The 16,667-nt window shown below is 42.3% G+C and overlaps 1 protein-coding gene across 1 annotated transcript; it reads left to right on the top strand.

The window, feature by feature from the left end:
• Positions 1-12,273: 12,273 nt before the first annotated feature.
• On the top strand, positions 12,274-16,428 carry LOC140392320 (uncharacterized). Its single transcript, XM_072477635.1, has 3 exons — positions 12,274-12,510; positions 14,916-15,985; positions 16,032-16,428. The coding sequence occupies exons 1-3, from the start codon at positions 12,274-12,276 to the stop codon at positions 16,426-16,428; spliced, it is 1,704 nt and encodes a 567-aa protein (XP_072333736.1).
• Positions 16,429-16,667: the final 239 nt, after the last annotated feature.

A 16,667-nucleotide genomic window follows, 5' to 3' on the forward strand; every position in this document is an offset into this window, starting at 1 on the left:
CCCTTTGTATAAATAACAGAAAATACTGGAAAACACACTGTAGGTGAGTCAGCATCTGTGCCGAGGACAGATCGGTTCATGAACAAATTAAAGAGGAGTACGATTCTTGGAGGTTTCAACACAGGACCTCCCCCTGCCCTCCAGCCGTTAGTCGGCCAACACACCCATCCTTGTGACGTACTGCCTTCTGAAGCCAGATGGAAAATAAAAAGACTCTCGACCCTGTAAGGGGCCTGGATTTTCTGGTTTCTGACGCCGAAATCGTGTTCGGCGATCGGCCGGAGAATCGAGGTTCCCGACCAAATCGGAGGTGGCGGCGCTTTTGCGATGCTCTGCCCCTCCAAAGCGGGGTACTCTCCGAGTACGCCGCATGCCATGCCGACGGCCTCAGGACATTGCCTGAGGCCAACCCCCCCCCCCCCCCCACCCCGATGCTCCGCCCTTGACCGGTCGAGTTACCGACGGCGTGGGTCTCATCCGTTGGGAACTCGGCGTGGCGGCTGCGGACTCAGTCTAGCGGCGCCACAGTTGGGGGAGGGCCGATCTGCGGGCGGGACTTTATCAGGGGCTGGGGGCATTGTGGGGGGAGGGGGTGGTCTGGGGCACGCGAGCCGGCCAAAGGGGGAGGGGCACTATTTCGCGGGCCAAGTCCGCGAGCGGCCGCTGCTATGTAGCACGGAGCGACCGCTACAGGCCGCCGGCCTGCGCATGCGCGGCCAAAGACCCGGCAATTCCCCGGGCCGTATCGCCAGCTAGATCTGGGTGCTCTACCTTGCTGTCCTGCTAGCCCTCAGCCAAACGGAGGGTCGGCGGCCGTTTTACGCCATGTTTGCTGGCGTACTCTGCCACCGTTCCCACACCGGCGTGGGAGACGTAGCCTCAAAATCGGAGAATGCAGCCCAGGGGGTCAGCCAAACAGCTTTGTTGCGCTCCACGGCCACAGGCAGCAGCGCGCTGGAGATTGACCTTCCATTCCTGGAGACCCCAGGCCAATCCTGGAGGGTTGGCAACCCTCAGTGAGACCAGCGCAAACTAGGGATCATGTCTGAGAGTTTGCTGATTACTGTGACTCGGTTACTCACTAGATAAACCCACCTCAGCCTTGGGGAAGTGGGAACCGGACATTTAATAATATTTAAAACCGGCTGAGGGGGGGGGGGGGGATGGAGTCAGAGGCATTTTCCACAGTTCACGGAGTCAAAGCAGACAACCATGAAATGGGGGTTCAGCAAATCGCCTGAGGAATTTCCGAGGGATTCCAGCGGCGTGGTGTTGGCAAGAGTGGTATGAGCAACGTTTCTGACAGGCCTGTTGGAAGCCAGAAGGCCTTGGCAGCTTAGAGCACATATACCACAGCTTTGCAAATAAATACGACTCTGGAGAACAGGAATTGTGTCGTTCGTCTGGAGTTGTCAGACTGAAATGGAATGCCAACCTCGGTGACATGAAAAGATTTTTTCAAAGCTGCGACAATTGTAAGCGGTGAAATCAAATATGTCTGCTTGTAGATGTGTCTGCTTGTAATTAAAGACTCAGTGTTTCCACTCTGTAACAAGCTGAATAATGGCTGAGTTTTACCACTTCACCGTTGGTGGTCATGCCTTCAGCTGCCAAAGCCCTAACCTTTGGAATTCACTCTAAAACCAGTGTGCCTCTGTCGCTCTCTCTCCTCGTGCAAGGTGCTGCTTACAATTCACATCTGTCACCAATCATTTTTCACCTACATGTAAAGAGCGGTAAGGGCATTGCAATGACATGCTTGAGTGCTTGGAATGCACTTAGTTACTGGAATGTACTTACCTGCCTTTGATGTGGTTGATGTTTGTAAACATTGGGGTTTCAGCACATAAGAGTCACTCATCCATGAGGGGAGATGAATGAATCAAGGCTGCAGCTGTTCTGTCGAAGCTGTCAATCATAGCCCACGACGAGAAAGGAATGAATGGCTTTCAGCTAATGAAATGAAATGAAAATCACTTATTGTCACAAGTAGGCTTCAAATGAAGTTACTGTGAAAAGCCCCTAGTCACCACATTCCTGGTTTAGCCGGTTTAGCACAGGGCTAAATCGCTGGCTCTGAAAACAGACCAAGGCAGGCCAGCAGCAAGGTTCAATTCCTGTACCAGCCTCCCTGAACAGGCCCCGGAATGTGGTGACTAGGGGCTTTTCACAGTAACTTCACTTGAAGCCTACTTGTGACAATAAGCGATTTTCATTTCATTCCGGCGCCTGTTCGGGGAGGCTAGTACAGGAATTGAACCCGCGCTGCTGGCCTGCCATGGTCTGCTTTAAAAGCCAGCTATTTAGCCCTGTGCTGCCATTTATAGAATATAGTATTAATGATGGATAGTGTGTTATTGATGGATAGTGTGTTAATGATCGATAGTGTGTTAATGATAGATGTGTTAATTGATGAACAGTGTGTTATTGATGGATAAGTGTTATTGATGAACAGTGTGTTAATGATGGATACGTGTTATTGATGAACAGTGTGTTAATGATGGATAGTGTGTTAATGATGGATAGTGTGTCGATGATGGATAGTGTGTTAATGATGATGGATAGTGTGTTAATGATGGATAGTGTGTTAATGATGGATAGTGTGTTATTGATGGATAATGTGTTAATGATGGATAGTGTGTTAATGATGGATAGTTTGTTAATGATGGATAGTGTGTTATTGATGGACAGTGTGTTAATGATGGATAGTGTGTTATTGATGGATAGTGTGTTAATGATGGATAATGTGTTATTGATGGATAATGTGTTAGTGATGATGGATAGTGTGTTAATGATGGATAGTGTGTTAATGATGGATAATTAGTTATTGATGAACAGTGTGTTAATGATGAACAGTGTGTTAATGATAGATAGTGTGTTAATGATGGATAGTGTGTTAATGATAGATAGTGTGTTAATGATGGATAGTGTGTTAATGATGGATAATGTGTTATTGATGGATAGTGTGTTAATGATGATGGATAGTGTGTTAATGATGATGGATAGTGTGTTTATGATGGACAGTGTGTTAATGATGGATAGTGTGTTAATGATAGACTGTGTGTTAATGATAGACAGCGTGTTAATGATGGATAGTGTGTTAATGATGGATAATGTGTTATTGATGGGTAGTGTGTTAATGATGATGGGTAGTGTGTTAATGATAGATAGTGTGTTAATAATGGATAGTGTGTTAATGATGGATAATGTGTTATTGATGGATAATGTGTTAATGATGATGGATAGTGTGTTAATGATGATGGATAGTGTGTTAATGATGGATAATGTGTTATTGATGGATAATGTGTTAATGATGATGGATAGTGTGTTAATGATGGATAATGTATTAAAGATGATGGATAGTGTGTTAATGATGGATAGTGTGTTAATGATGGATAATATGTTAATGATGGATAGTGTGTTAATGATGGATAATGTATTATTGATGGATAATGTGTTAATGATGATGGATAGTGTGTTAATGATGATGGATAGTGTGTTAATGATGGATAGTGTGTTATTGATGGATAATGTGTTAATGATGATGGATAGTGTGTTAATGATGATGGATAGTGTGTTAATGGTGGATAGTGTGTTAATGATGGATAATGTATTATTGATGGATAATGTGTTAATGATGATGGATAGTGTGTTAATGATGGATAGTGTGTTAATGATGATGGATAGTGTGTTAATGATGATGGATAGTGTGTTAATGATGGATAGTGTGTTAATGATGGATAATGTGTTATTGATGGATAGTGTGTTAATGATGATGGGTAGTGTGTTAATGATGATGGGTAGTGTGTTAATGATAGATAGTGTGTTAATAATGGATAGTGTGTTAATGATGGATAATGTGTTATTGATGGATAATGTGTTAATGATGATGGATAGTGTGTTAATGATGATGGATAGTGTGTTAATGATGGATAATGTGTTATTGATGGATAATGTGTTAATGATGATGGATAGTGTGTTAATGATTGATAGTGTGTTAATGATGGATAATGTGTTATTGATGGATAATGTGTTAATGATGATGGATAGTGTGTTAATGATGATGGATAGTGTGTTAATGATGGATAGTGTGTTAATGATGGATAATGTATTATTGATGGATAATGTGTTAATGATGATGGATAGTGTGTTAATGATGGATAGTGTGTTAATGATGGATAATGTGTTATTGATGGATAATGTGTTAATGATGATGGATAGTGTGTTAATGATGATGGATAGTGTGTTAATGATGGATAGTGTGTTAATGATGGATAATGTATTATTGATGGATAATGTGTTAATGATGATGGATAGTGTGTTAATGATGGATAGTGTGTTAATGATGGATAATGTGTTATTGATGGATAATGTGTTAATGATGATGGATAGTGTGTTAATGATGATGGATAGTGTGTTAATGATGAATAGTGTGTTAATGATGGATAATGTGTTATTGATGGATAATGTGTTAATGATGATGGATAGTGTGTTAATGATGGATAGTGTGTTAATGATGGATAATGTATTAATGATGATGGATAGTGTGTTAATGATGGATAGTGTGTTAATGATGGATAATGTATTAAAGATGATGGATAGTGTGTTAATGATGGATAGTGTGTTAATGATGGATAATGTGTCGATGATGGATAGTGTGTTAATGATGATGGATAGTGTGTTAATGATGACGGATAGTGTGTTAATGATGATGGATAGTGTGTTAATGATGGATAGTGTGTTAATGATGGATAATGTGTTAATGATGGATAGTGTGTTAATGATGGATAGTGTGTTAATGATGGATAGTGTTATTGATGGATAGTGTGTTAATGATGGATAGTGTGTTAATTATGGATAGCGTGTTTATGATGCACAGTGTGTTAATGATGGATAGTGTGTTAATGATAGACTGTGTGTTAATGATAGATAGCGTGTTAATGATGGATAGTGTGTTAATTATGGATAGTGTGTTAATGATGCATAGTGTGTTAATGATGGATAATGTGTTATTGATGGATAATGTGTTAGTGATGATGGATAGTGTGTTAATGATGGATAGTGTGTTAATGATGGATAATTAGTTACTGATGAACAGTGTGTTAATGATGAACAGTGTGTTAATGATGAACAGTGTGTTAATGATAGATAGTGTGTTAATGATGGATAGTTTGTTAATGATAGATAGTGTGTTAATGATGGATAGTGTGTTAATGATGGATAATGTGTTATTGATGGATAATGTGTTAATGATGATGGATAGTGTGTTAATGATGATGGATAGTGTGTTACTGATGATGGATAGTGTGTTAATGATGGATAGTGTGTTAATGATGATGGATAGTGTGTTTATGATGGACAGTGTGTTAATGATGGATAGTGTGTTAATGATAGACTGTGTGTTAATGATAGACAGCGTGTTAATGATGGATAGTGTGTTAATGATGGATAGTGTGTTATTGATGGATGTGTTAATTGATGAACAGTGTGTTATTGATGGATAAGAGTTATTGATGAACAGTGTGTTAATGATGGATAGCGTGTTAATGATGGATAGTGTGTTAATGATGGATAGTGTGTTAATGATGGATAGTGTGTTAATGATGGATAGTGTGTTAATTATGGATAGTGTGTTAATGATGCATAGTGTGTTAATGATGGATAATGTGTTATTGATGGATAATGTGTTAGTGATGATGGATAGTGTGTTAATGATGGATAGTGTGTTAATGATGGATAATTAGTTACTGATGAACAGTGTGTTAATGATGAACAGTGTGTTAATGATGAACAGTGTGTTAATGATAGATAGTGTGTTAATGATGGATAGTTTGTTAATGATAGATAGTGTGTTAATGATGGATAGTGTGTTAATGATGGATAATGTGTTATTGATGGATAATGTGTTAATGATGATGGATAGTGTGTTAATGATGATGGATAGTGTGTTACTGATGATGGATAGTGTGTTAATGATGGATAGTGTGTTAATGATGATGGATAGTGTGTTTATGATGGACAGTGTGTTAATGATGGATAGTGTGTTAATGATAGACTGTGTGTTAATGATAGACAGCGTGTTAATGATGGATAGTGTGTTAATGATGGATAGTGTGTTATTGATGGATGTGTTAATTGATGAACAGTGTGTTATTGATGGATAAGAGTTATTGATGAACAGTGTGTTAATGATGGATAGCGTGTTAATGATGGATAGTGTGTTAATGATGGATAGTGTGTTAATGATGGATAGTGTGTTAATGATGGATAGTGTGTTATTGATGGATAATGTGTTAATGATGATGGATATTGTGTTAATGATGGATAGTGTGTTAATGATGGATAATGTGTTATTGATGGATAGTGTGTTAATGATGATGGGTAGTGTGTTAATGATAGATAGTGTGTTAATAATGGATAGTGTGTTAATGATGGATAATGTGTGATTGATGGATAATGTGTTAATGATGATGGATAGTGTGTTAATGATGATGGATAGTGTGTTAATGATGGATAATGTGTTATTGATGGATAATGTGTTAATGATGATGGATAGTGTGTTAATGATTGATAGTGTGTTAATGATGGATAATGTGTTATTGATGGATAATGTGTTAATGATGATGGATAGTGTGTTAATGATGATGGATAGTGTGTTAATGATGGATAGTGTGTTAATGATGGATAATGTATTATTGATGGATAATGTGTTAATGATGATGGATAGTGTGTTAATGATGAATAGTGTGTTAATGATGGATAATGTGTTATTGATGGATAATGTGTTAATGATGATGGATAGTGTGTTAATGATGGATAGTGTGTTAATGATGGATAATATATTAATGATAATGGATAGTGTGTTAATGATGGATAGTGTGTTAATGATGGATAATGTATTAATGATGATGGATAGTGTGTTAATGATGGATAGTGTGTTAATGATGGATAATGTGTCGATGATGGATAGTGTGTTAATGATGATGGATAGTGTGTTAATGATGACGGATAGTGTGTTAATGATAATGGATAGTGTGTTAATGATGGATAGTGTGTTAATGATGGATAATGTGTTAATGATGGATAGTGTGTTAATGATGATGGATAGTGGGTTTATGATGGATAGTGTGTTAATGATGGATAATGTGTCGATTAAGGATAGTGTGTTAATGATGATGGATAGTGTGTTAATAATGATGGATAGTGTGTTAATGATGGATAGTGTGTTAATGATGGATAATGTGTCGATGATGGATAGTGTGTTAATGTTGATGGATAGTGTGTTAATGATGATGGTTAGTGTGTTAATGATGGATAGTGTGTTAATGCAGGATAAGCTGTTCTTAAAAGGTGGCATGCTATTGCAATATACTGTGATTGATGGATAATGTGTTATTACAGGATAATGTGTTATTACAGGATAATGTGTTATTACAGGATAATGTGTTATTGCAGGACAACGTGTTATTTCAGGATAATGTGTTATTACAAGAATAATGTGTTATGAAAGGATGTGTTATTGCAGGAGAATGTGTTATTACAGGATAATGTGTTATTACAGGATAATGTGTTATTGCAGGATAATGTGTTATTACAAGGATAATGTGTTATTGCAGGATAATGTGTTATTGCAGGATAATGTGTTATTGCAGGATAATGTGTTATTGCAGGATAATGCGTTCTTACAGGATAATGTGTTATTGCAGCTTAGTGCATTGTTGAGTGGTTGTGCGCTTTGACATATAACATGTTATTGATGGTTATCCTTTTGTTTAGGATGTAAATTGGTCCCAGAGGACACAGTTCCCTCTCTCCTTGGAGAGAGATCTGACTGTTGTGATTTAAACTGAGGGTCATAACACTTCAGGTGAGGAGTGAGGTTGAGAAGGCAGAGTCACGTGTTATTGCAGGGTAATATGTTATTATAATAATTCTCCGCTACCAGAGAATCGTCAGGGGCGGGAATCACGCCACGCCGGTTGGCGGGCTCCCCCGGCGATTCTCCGGCTCGCGATGGGCCGAAGTCCCACCGCTGTCAACCCTCGCCAGCCGGCGTGGGTTGAACCACCTACCTTACCGGTGGGAGCAGATGGCGCAGACGTGCTCCGGGGTCCTGGGGGAGGGCGCGGGGCGATCTGGCCCCAGGGGGTGCCCCTATGGTGGCCTGGCCTGCGATCAGGGCCCACCGATCGGCGGGCGGGCCTGTGCCACGGGGCACTCTTCTTCTTCCGCCTTCGCCATGTTCTTCACTATGGCGGAGGTAGAAGAGACCCCCTGCGCATGCGCAGGGATGCCGTGAGCTGCCGTTGCGCTCCCGCACATGCGTCGCCCGCCGAAGTCCTTTCGCCACCGGCTGGCGTGGCGCCAAAGGCCTTTCCCGCCAGCCCGTGGGAGGAAATCACTCTGGCGAGGGCCTAGCCCGTCAAGGTAAGGGCTTGGCCCCTAATGGTGCGCAGAATTCCGCACCTTTGGGGCGGCGCGACGCCGGAGTGGTTCCCGCCACTCCATTACGCCGCATTCCCCCGCCCCGCCGGGTAGGGGAGAATCCCGGTCCAGATATTTCGGCAATTGCAAAATAAATTAATGAACAATGTGTCACTTGTCATGGGACTGTCGCTTTAAGAAATGTTTTTGTCTTATCACATGGCTTCAATGATGTCATTGTGTGGGTGGAGCTGGGCTGTGGCACTTGGAGTTTTTACTTTTGCTTTGAGTTTGGACTGGTTTGAACTGCACAGGTTGAAAGAAGTGTCTCTCTCTATCTTCATTTTAAAAGCTGTTTCCAGACTACTTGATAACTTTAAAAAAAATGTTTTTATTCTCCATTTTCACATTTTCCTTCAAGATTTACACCCCACCCACAAACAGTTATCGGTAACAAATACAAAATCAATCCCCTTAACAATACCAACGATCCCATCTTCCCACCACCCCAAACAACGGCCCACCTGTCAATATATGCATCCAATAAAATAAACCCTCCCATGGTGGAAACAAAAAACAAAGGAGAAAAAGAAAAAGGAGTCCGGGACCGCCCATGGTCACCATTGACCTATAGAGTCCACTCCCCCTCCCCCACTACACTCAACACCATTCAGCCTCTGAAAGAGTACCGTACATGATACCCAAGAGTTGTACACCCCCCCCCCCCCCGCCCCAGTCTCCAACTCCTCCCGTCCACTGCCTCTTGTAAAACTCCTCCCCCAACCTCGGTTCCTTCCCCCAACCCCCCCCCCCCCCCCCCCCCCCCCCCCGGCTAGACCACTCGGACCCTGTTCTGCCAGGCTCCACGACCAATGAGCCCGATCCAGTTCATATCGGGAGGGATCCTCCCCCTCCCCCAATAATTTCACCAGCATCGTGGCAAAATACTCAGTCGGCCTCGGTCCTTCAACTCCTTCAGGCAGCCCCACAATCCTCAAATTCTGTCGCCTGGATCTGTTTTCCAGGTCTTCCATTTTTCCTCGCAGATCCTTGTTAATGTCCATCACCTTCCGCATCTCCTTCCCCATCGAGTCAAGTTGATCACCGTGCTGCAATAACGTCTCCTCCACTTCCTTCAGCGCCTCCCCTTGCTCTCGCACCTCCGCCACTGCGCTCGCCACCGCCGTTGGCACCGGGGAAATCGCCTCCTCCACCAGCACACTCAAAACCTCTCTCATCTCCTTCCTCATTGTCTCCATGTATCTTGTAAACTACCTTTCGAATTCCGCAGCCATCACCTTAGTTATTTCTTCAGCCGTAAGCAATGCGGCCTCCCCTGGTGCTCCAGCCCCAATTTTCCTTGGTGTCCCCGTGGTGACCTTTCCACTCCCCAACAGACCTTCAGCTGTCTTCTTTACGGACATTTATTTGCTCACCCTCGACATTCTTCTTCACTGTGCCTTCACTGTGCCTCCTCCGTGCCTTCTCCCTGCTTTTGCCGCCTCCGTGGACCCTGGGACTGGGCTTAAAGCCCCGAAAATGCCATTCCCGAACGGGAGCCCTCCATTGTGCGGCCGCCTCCCGTCCGCCGTCACCGGAAGTCGACTACTTGATAACTTAAAAGAGATAATTGCTTTCTGGAAAGAATTCAAACCTGCTGTTTGAAAAGGGGAACAGAGTATCAAAAACAAGTCTTATACAAGTGAGAATGCCGTGTGCTGGGCCACACCTTTAAAAAGGGGTTTCTGGTTTTACTTGGATTTTGTTGTTGAATTGGAACAGTTAAAGGGGAATTCATTAAGGGTTATATATAGATTATTGTAGCTGTGTGGGGTCTTTATGTTTGTAGTTGATAAAAAATCTTGCTGGCCGTATTTATACAAATGTTAACTAAATTCTTCGAATAAAGCTTGTTTTTTTTTAAAATTAAAAGCGCCTAAGACGTTCGTTGAATAACCCCTGAAAGGGAAGGCTCTTGGCTCACTCCAGCCAAATTCAACATAAAGATTGTTGGTCAGGTGTGCTGCAGAAGATACTTTGGAGTTGTTAAATCCTGGCCCATGACACACTTGTCAGACCTTGAATCCGGGAAAAAAATGAAAAACTACAGTCTGTCTCCCACCCAAATCCAACAGGACCTTCCGTAAACTTGACAGATGGTTATGATTGAATCACCCCCAGGTATGGGTTTTAAATCTGTTTCAGTGATTATAGATGTATCCTCTCAATGGATTGAAGCTTTCCCGTGTAAAAAGAATGAAGCAGTTATGGCTGCTAAGCACCTGTTCAAAGAAATTGTGCCGGGATTCTGCATTCCCGTACAACTACCAAGTGACAATGGCTCACTTTTTACGGGAACTGTCATACGAGAAATGTGTAAAGCTTTGCCAATGGATCAGCATTTTAAGAACATAGAAAATAAAACATACAGTGCAGAAGGAGGCCATTCGGCCCATCGAGTCTGCACCGTCCCACTTAAGCCATATTTTCACTGCAGCTACCATCCACAGTCAGCTGGACTGGTGTGGCGATACAATGGAGTTTTAAAGAACAAGTTAGCAAAATTGTGTGATGAAACTGGACTAAAATGGGTTGAACTATTACCTCTGACATTAATGATAATGCGACCAGCAACCAACAGGACAACGGGACTTTCACCATGCGAGATTGTCATGGGACGTCCCCAATGGCAAAACAAATGGGACATCCACAAGATGGAAGAGAATATGCTGAATTATTGTACGGCCCTGACAAGAAGTATCTCTAGCTTTTATTCACAGGTCAAAGAAGCCCAAGCGGATCCAGCAGAAGGGAAGGGCCACAGCCTCGAGCCAGGAGAATTTGTGTGTGCGAAGGCCTTCGAAAGAAACACCGACTTACACCCAAGGTTTGAAGGAGGTCCATTTCAGGTTTACTGAAACGCAGCAGTCAAGGTCGAGGAGCGATCAACATGAATCCACGTGTCGCATTGCAAAAGGGCCGCCGACCAGGAAAGAGGGGGACCGGACTGATCGTCCTCGCCTTTTCTGCTTTGCTTCATTTTGTTTTGCTGACAGATGAATTGCTTGTGAACACTTTCTTGTATATGTCCTACGTATATGCGAAAGAATCGCACCTCTTCGGTTGTTGGGTCTGTGCTCACGTACCAATGCACTCCAAAAGGGGGCATCCCCTTAAGGCCAATTCCTTTTAGTACATCCGAAACTGCGGAATGGTATCTCTTCCAGAATACCTCCCGCTCAACCTTCTCCCGCGAGGGGGCGGAGGCACAATTCGGGAGGTACCTGGTTGATGTAACTGAGGATGTCACGTCCTGGCGATCGGCGGGTTACCCACTCAATGCCTTCAAAGGATGGTACCAATCCAACTACGATCGACCTTAACCCCCCCCCGAAATTGGCCTCACGATCACCTCAGGTATGGGAGGACCACCAGGATCCATATGCCTGGTGAAAATCCATCCCAAAAGTTACCGGTTTGGGCACAGTAACTGCTCCCGTTATTTTGACGCTTCTGAGAATGCCTACTCGTCCCGATTGACGAGCCTTAACAACCTTACGAGTGGAAAGACTTTCTCTGAACGCTGGTTCAGAGGTAGTGGCCCGATTCGCGTCTTACAATGGCTCGTACTTTATTTGCGGACATAACGCTTATCCCTGGTTGACCATCAATTGGTCAGGGTCCTGCTACCTGGGCTATGTAGTTCCCTATATTTACCACTCTACATCTTTCCCCCAAAATGCTTTGAACGGCCATAGAAAGAGAAGGGCAATAACCGATACAGAGCGGTTCTTCTCCATTTTGCTCCCCTGGTACAGGGCAGCGAAGGTAGCCATTGAATCCATAAATATGGCGGCAGCTCTAGAAAAGATAGCAAACGATACTGCAGGTGCATTGGACGAGATCAGCGCAGAAATGGTGGCCATTCGGACAACAGCCTTACAAAACAGAATGGCCTTAGACTTCATACTGGCGGAAAATGGAGGGACTTGCGCCCTGATAGGGTCAGAATGTTGCACCGACATACCAGGCGCGTCAGAGAACATCACCAATCTGGCTGATTACATCAGAAAGCAGGCCGCCAAGGTACATGATGGCTCAAGCCTAGGAGATTGGGGTTCATGGACAGGGCGGCTAGAGGGATTACTGGATGGTCTGGGTAAGCCTACCCTGCAAGGCATCATTTTGATGATCAGACTGTGCATTTGCTTATATGTTGCTGGCATGGCAGAAAATGCTGCTGTCATGTAGCGGCTAAAGGCATAGACCCCCAACCCACCGTAATGGCTTTAATTGTCGCAGAACAACCCCCCGGAAGACCCATACAAACTAGAGCTTCAAAGAATATTATCTGAATAAAGTTGTCATATATGGATATGACAAAAGGAGAGAGTATGGAAGTGTACGTTACTGGCTAATATAACCAATGCATGATGGGATGCTTGCCCATAATTATAATGTCTCCACAAAACTACTGACAGGGCAAGAATAAGATATGAATAACGTATTTACAGTATCAGTTAAACATAAATTGAGATCTGAAACCACAGACCTTGTGCAAAGCGCTTTGATCTCATTAAAGTGAGCATGCAGCCAGAAATGAAGTGGACTAACTGTGTTAACCCCGTCTTTAATCATATCAACGGGACACAAAATATAGACATCTGTGTTATTATAAACGGTCACATGCGGATAAAAATCCTCTTGTGCTCCTTACATTGTAGTTTCGCTTCTTAAATCAATCTGTTTCTGTACATAGTCACACACAAGCTAATTAACTCCGAGTCATGAATTAGAACATAGAACATAGAACAATACAGCGCAGTACAGGCCCTTCGGCCCACGATGTTGCACCGAAACAAAAGCCATCTAACCTGCACTATGCCATTATCATCCATATGTTTATCCAATAAACTTTTAAATGCCCTCAATGTTGGCGAGTTCACTACTGTAGCAGGTAGGGCATTCCACGGCCTCACTACTCTTTGCGTAAAGAACCTACCTCTGACCTCTGTCCTATATCTATTACCCCTCAGTTTAAAGTTATGTCCCCTCGTGCCAGCCATTTCCATCCACGGGAGAAGGCTCTCACTGTCCACCCTATCCAACCCCCTGATCATTTTGTATGCCTCTATTAAGTCTCCTCTTAACCTTCTTCTCTCCAACGAAAACAACCTCAAGTCCATCAGCCTTTCCTCATAAGATTTTCCCTACATACCAGGCAACATCCTGGTAAATCTCCTCTGCACCCGCTCCAAAGCCTCCACGTCCTTCCTATAATGCGGTGACCAGAACTGTACGCAATACTCCAAATGCGGCCGTACCAGAGTTCTGTACAGCTGCAACATGACCTCCCGACTCTGGAACTCAATCCCTCTACCAATAAAGACCAACACTCCATAGGCCTTCTTCACCACCCTATCAACCTGGGTGGCAACTTTCAGGGATCTATGTACATGGACACCTAGATCCCTCTGCTCATCCACACTTTCAAGAACTTTACCATTAGCCAAATATTCCGCATTCCTGTTATTCCTTCCAAAGTGAATCACCTCACACTTCTCTACATTAAACTCCATTTGCCACCTCTCAGCCCAGCTCTGCAGCTTATCTATATCCCTCTGTAACCTGCTACATCCTTCCACACTATCGACAACACCACCGACTTTAGTATCGTCTGAAAATTTACTCACCCACCCTTCTGCGCCTTCCTCTAGGTCATTGATAAAAATGACAAACAGCAACGGCCCCAGAACAGATCCTTGTGGTACTCCACTTGTGACTGTACTCCATTCTGAACATTTCCCATCAACCACCACCCTCTGTCTTCTTTCAGCTAGCCAATTTCTGATCCACATCTCTAAATCACCCTCAATCCCCAGCCTCCGTATTTTATACAATAGCCTACTGTGGGGAACCTTATCAAACGCTTTGCTGAAATCCATATACACCACATCAACTGCTCTACCCTCATCTACCTGTTCAGTCACCTTCTCAAAGAAATTGCCTGCATACATGTGTATAAATGTAGCAGAATTACCATTGTACTGCGGACTTTCATCCTAAGCGTTGATTAGGTGCAGTATCCCCTTGTGTAAGTAAAAATAAAACTAACTGTGGATGTTTGACTTATATTTTATTATCGGAGTCTTACACGGAGCCGGGTTTTTGACAATTCAGCACGTCCACGTTGACTCTTACCAATTTGTACAGATGCACCAACAGATTCAAAAACAGCCTCTTCCCGGCTGTTACCGGACTCCTGAATGACCCGCTTATAGACTCAACTGATCTCACCACACAGCTTCTCTGTTGTGTAGCACTACACTCCAAATGCTTCACCCAATGTCTATGTCCATGTATGTGTATTTATTGTATGTCCTATGTTTTTCATTTATGGAATGATCTGCCTGGTCTGTACGCAGAACAATACTTTTCACTGTACATCGGTGCACATGACAATTAATCCAAATCTACATGTGTTATTGCAGAGTAATGTGCTATTTCAAAGTAAGATGTTATTGCAGAATAATGTGTTATTGCAGACTAATGTGTTATTGCAGAGTAATACATTATTGCAGAGTAATGTGATATTGCAGAGTAATGTGTTATTGCAGAGTAATACATTATTGCAGGGTAATGTGTTATTGCAGAGTAATGTGTTATTGCAGAATAATGTGTTATTGCAGAATAATGTGTTATTGCAGGGTAACGTGTTACTGCAGAGTAACGTGTTATTGCAGGGTAATGTGTTATTGCAGAGTAACGTGTTATTGCGGAGTAACGTGTTATTGCGGAGTAATGTGTTATTGCAGAGTAATGTTTTATTGCAGAGTAATGTGTTATTGCAGAGTAATGTGTTATTGCGGAGTAATGTGTTACTGCAGGGTAATGTGTTATTGCAGAGTAATGTGTTATTGCAGACTAATGTGTTATTGCAGAGTAATGTGTTATTGCAGGGTAATGTGTTATTGCGGAGCAATGTGTTATTGCAGAGTAATGTGTTATTGCAGACTAATGTGTTATTGCAGAGTAATGTGTTATTGCAGAGTAATGTGTTACTGCGGAGTAATGTGTTATTGCAGAGTAATGTGTTATTGCAGAGTAATGTGTTATTGCAGAGTAATGTGTTATTGCAGAGTAATGTGTTATTGCAGAGTAACGTGTTATTGCAGAGTAACGTGTTATTGCAGAGTAATGTGTTATTGCAGAGTAATGTGTTACTGCGGAGTAATGTGTTATTGCAGAGTAATGTGTTATTGCAGAGTAATGTGTTATTGCAGAGTAATGTGTTATTGCAGGGTAATGTGTTACTGCGGAGTAATGTGTTATTGCAGAGTAATGTGTTATTGCAGAGTAATGTGTTATTGCAGAGTAATGTGTTATTGCAGGGTAATGTGTTGTTTCAGGGTAATGTGTTATTGCAGAGTCACGTATTATTGCAGAGTAATGTGTTATTGCAGGGTAACGTGTTATTGCAAGGTAATGTGTTATTGCAGAGTAATGTGTTATTGCAGAGTAATGTGTTATTGCAGAGTAATGTGTTATTGCGGAGTAATGTGTTACTGCAGGGTAATATGTTATTGCAGAGTACCGTGTTATTGCAGAGTAACGTGTTTGCAGAGTAATGTGTTATTCCAGAGTAATGTGTTATTGTGGAGTAATGTGTTATTGTGGAGTAATGTGTTATTGCGGAGTAACGTGTTATTGCAAAGTAATGTGTTATTGCGGAGTAATGTGTTATTGCGGACTAATGTGTTATTGCAGAGTAATGTGTTATTGCAGGGTAATGTGTTATTGCAGGGTAATGTGTTATTGCAGGGTAAAGTGTTATTGCAGACCAATGTGTTATTGCAGAGTAATGTGTTATTGCGGAGTAATGTGTTATTGCGGAGTAATGTGTTATTGCAGAGTAAAGTGTTATTGCAGACTAATGTGCTATTGCAGAGTAATGTGTTATTGCGGAGTAATGTGTTATTGCAGAGTAACGTGTTTGCAGAGTAATGTGTTATTGCAGGGTAATGTGTTATTGCAGGGTAATGTGTTATTGCAGGGTAAAGTGTTATTGCAGAGTAATGTGTTATTGCAGAGTAACGTGTTATTGCAGAGTAACGTGTTATTGCAGAGTAATGTGTTATTGCAGAGTAATGTGTTACTGCGGAGTAATGTGTTATTGCAGAGTAATGTGTTATTGCAGAGTAATGTGTTATTGCAGAGTAATGTGTTATTGCAGGGTAATGTGT

This window comes from Scyliorhinus torazame, chromosome 16 (genome assembly GCF_047496885.1).
Source record: "Scyliorhinus torazame isolate Kashiwa2021f chromosome 16, sScyTor2.1, whole genome shotgun sequence".
Classification (NCBI taxonomy): Eukaryota; Metazoa; Chordata; class Chondrichthyes; order Carcharhiniformes; family Scyliorhinidae; genus Scyliorhinus; species Scyliorhinus torazame.

Excerpts from the sequence above, each read along its gene's own strand:
- LOC140392320 (XM_072477635.1), top strand. The coding sequence starts at position 12,274 with ATGGCGGCAGCTCTAGAAAAGATAGCAAACGATACTGCAGGTGCATTG. Across the intron at positions 12,511-14,915 it reads TCAGAAAGCAGGCCGCCAAG|AGTAATGTGCTATTTCAAAG; the intron begins GTACATGATGGC and ends GTGTTATTGCAG. Across the intron at positions 15,986-16,031 it reads GTGTTATTGCGGAGTAATGT|AGTAACGTGTTTGCAGAGTA; the intron begins GTTACTGCAGGG and ends GTGTTATTGCAG.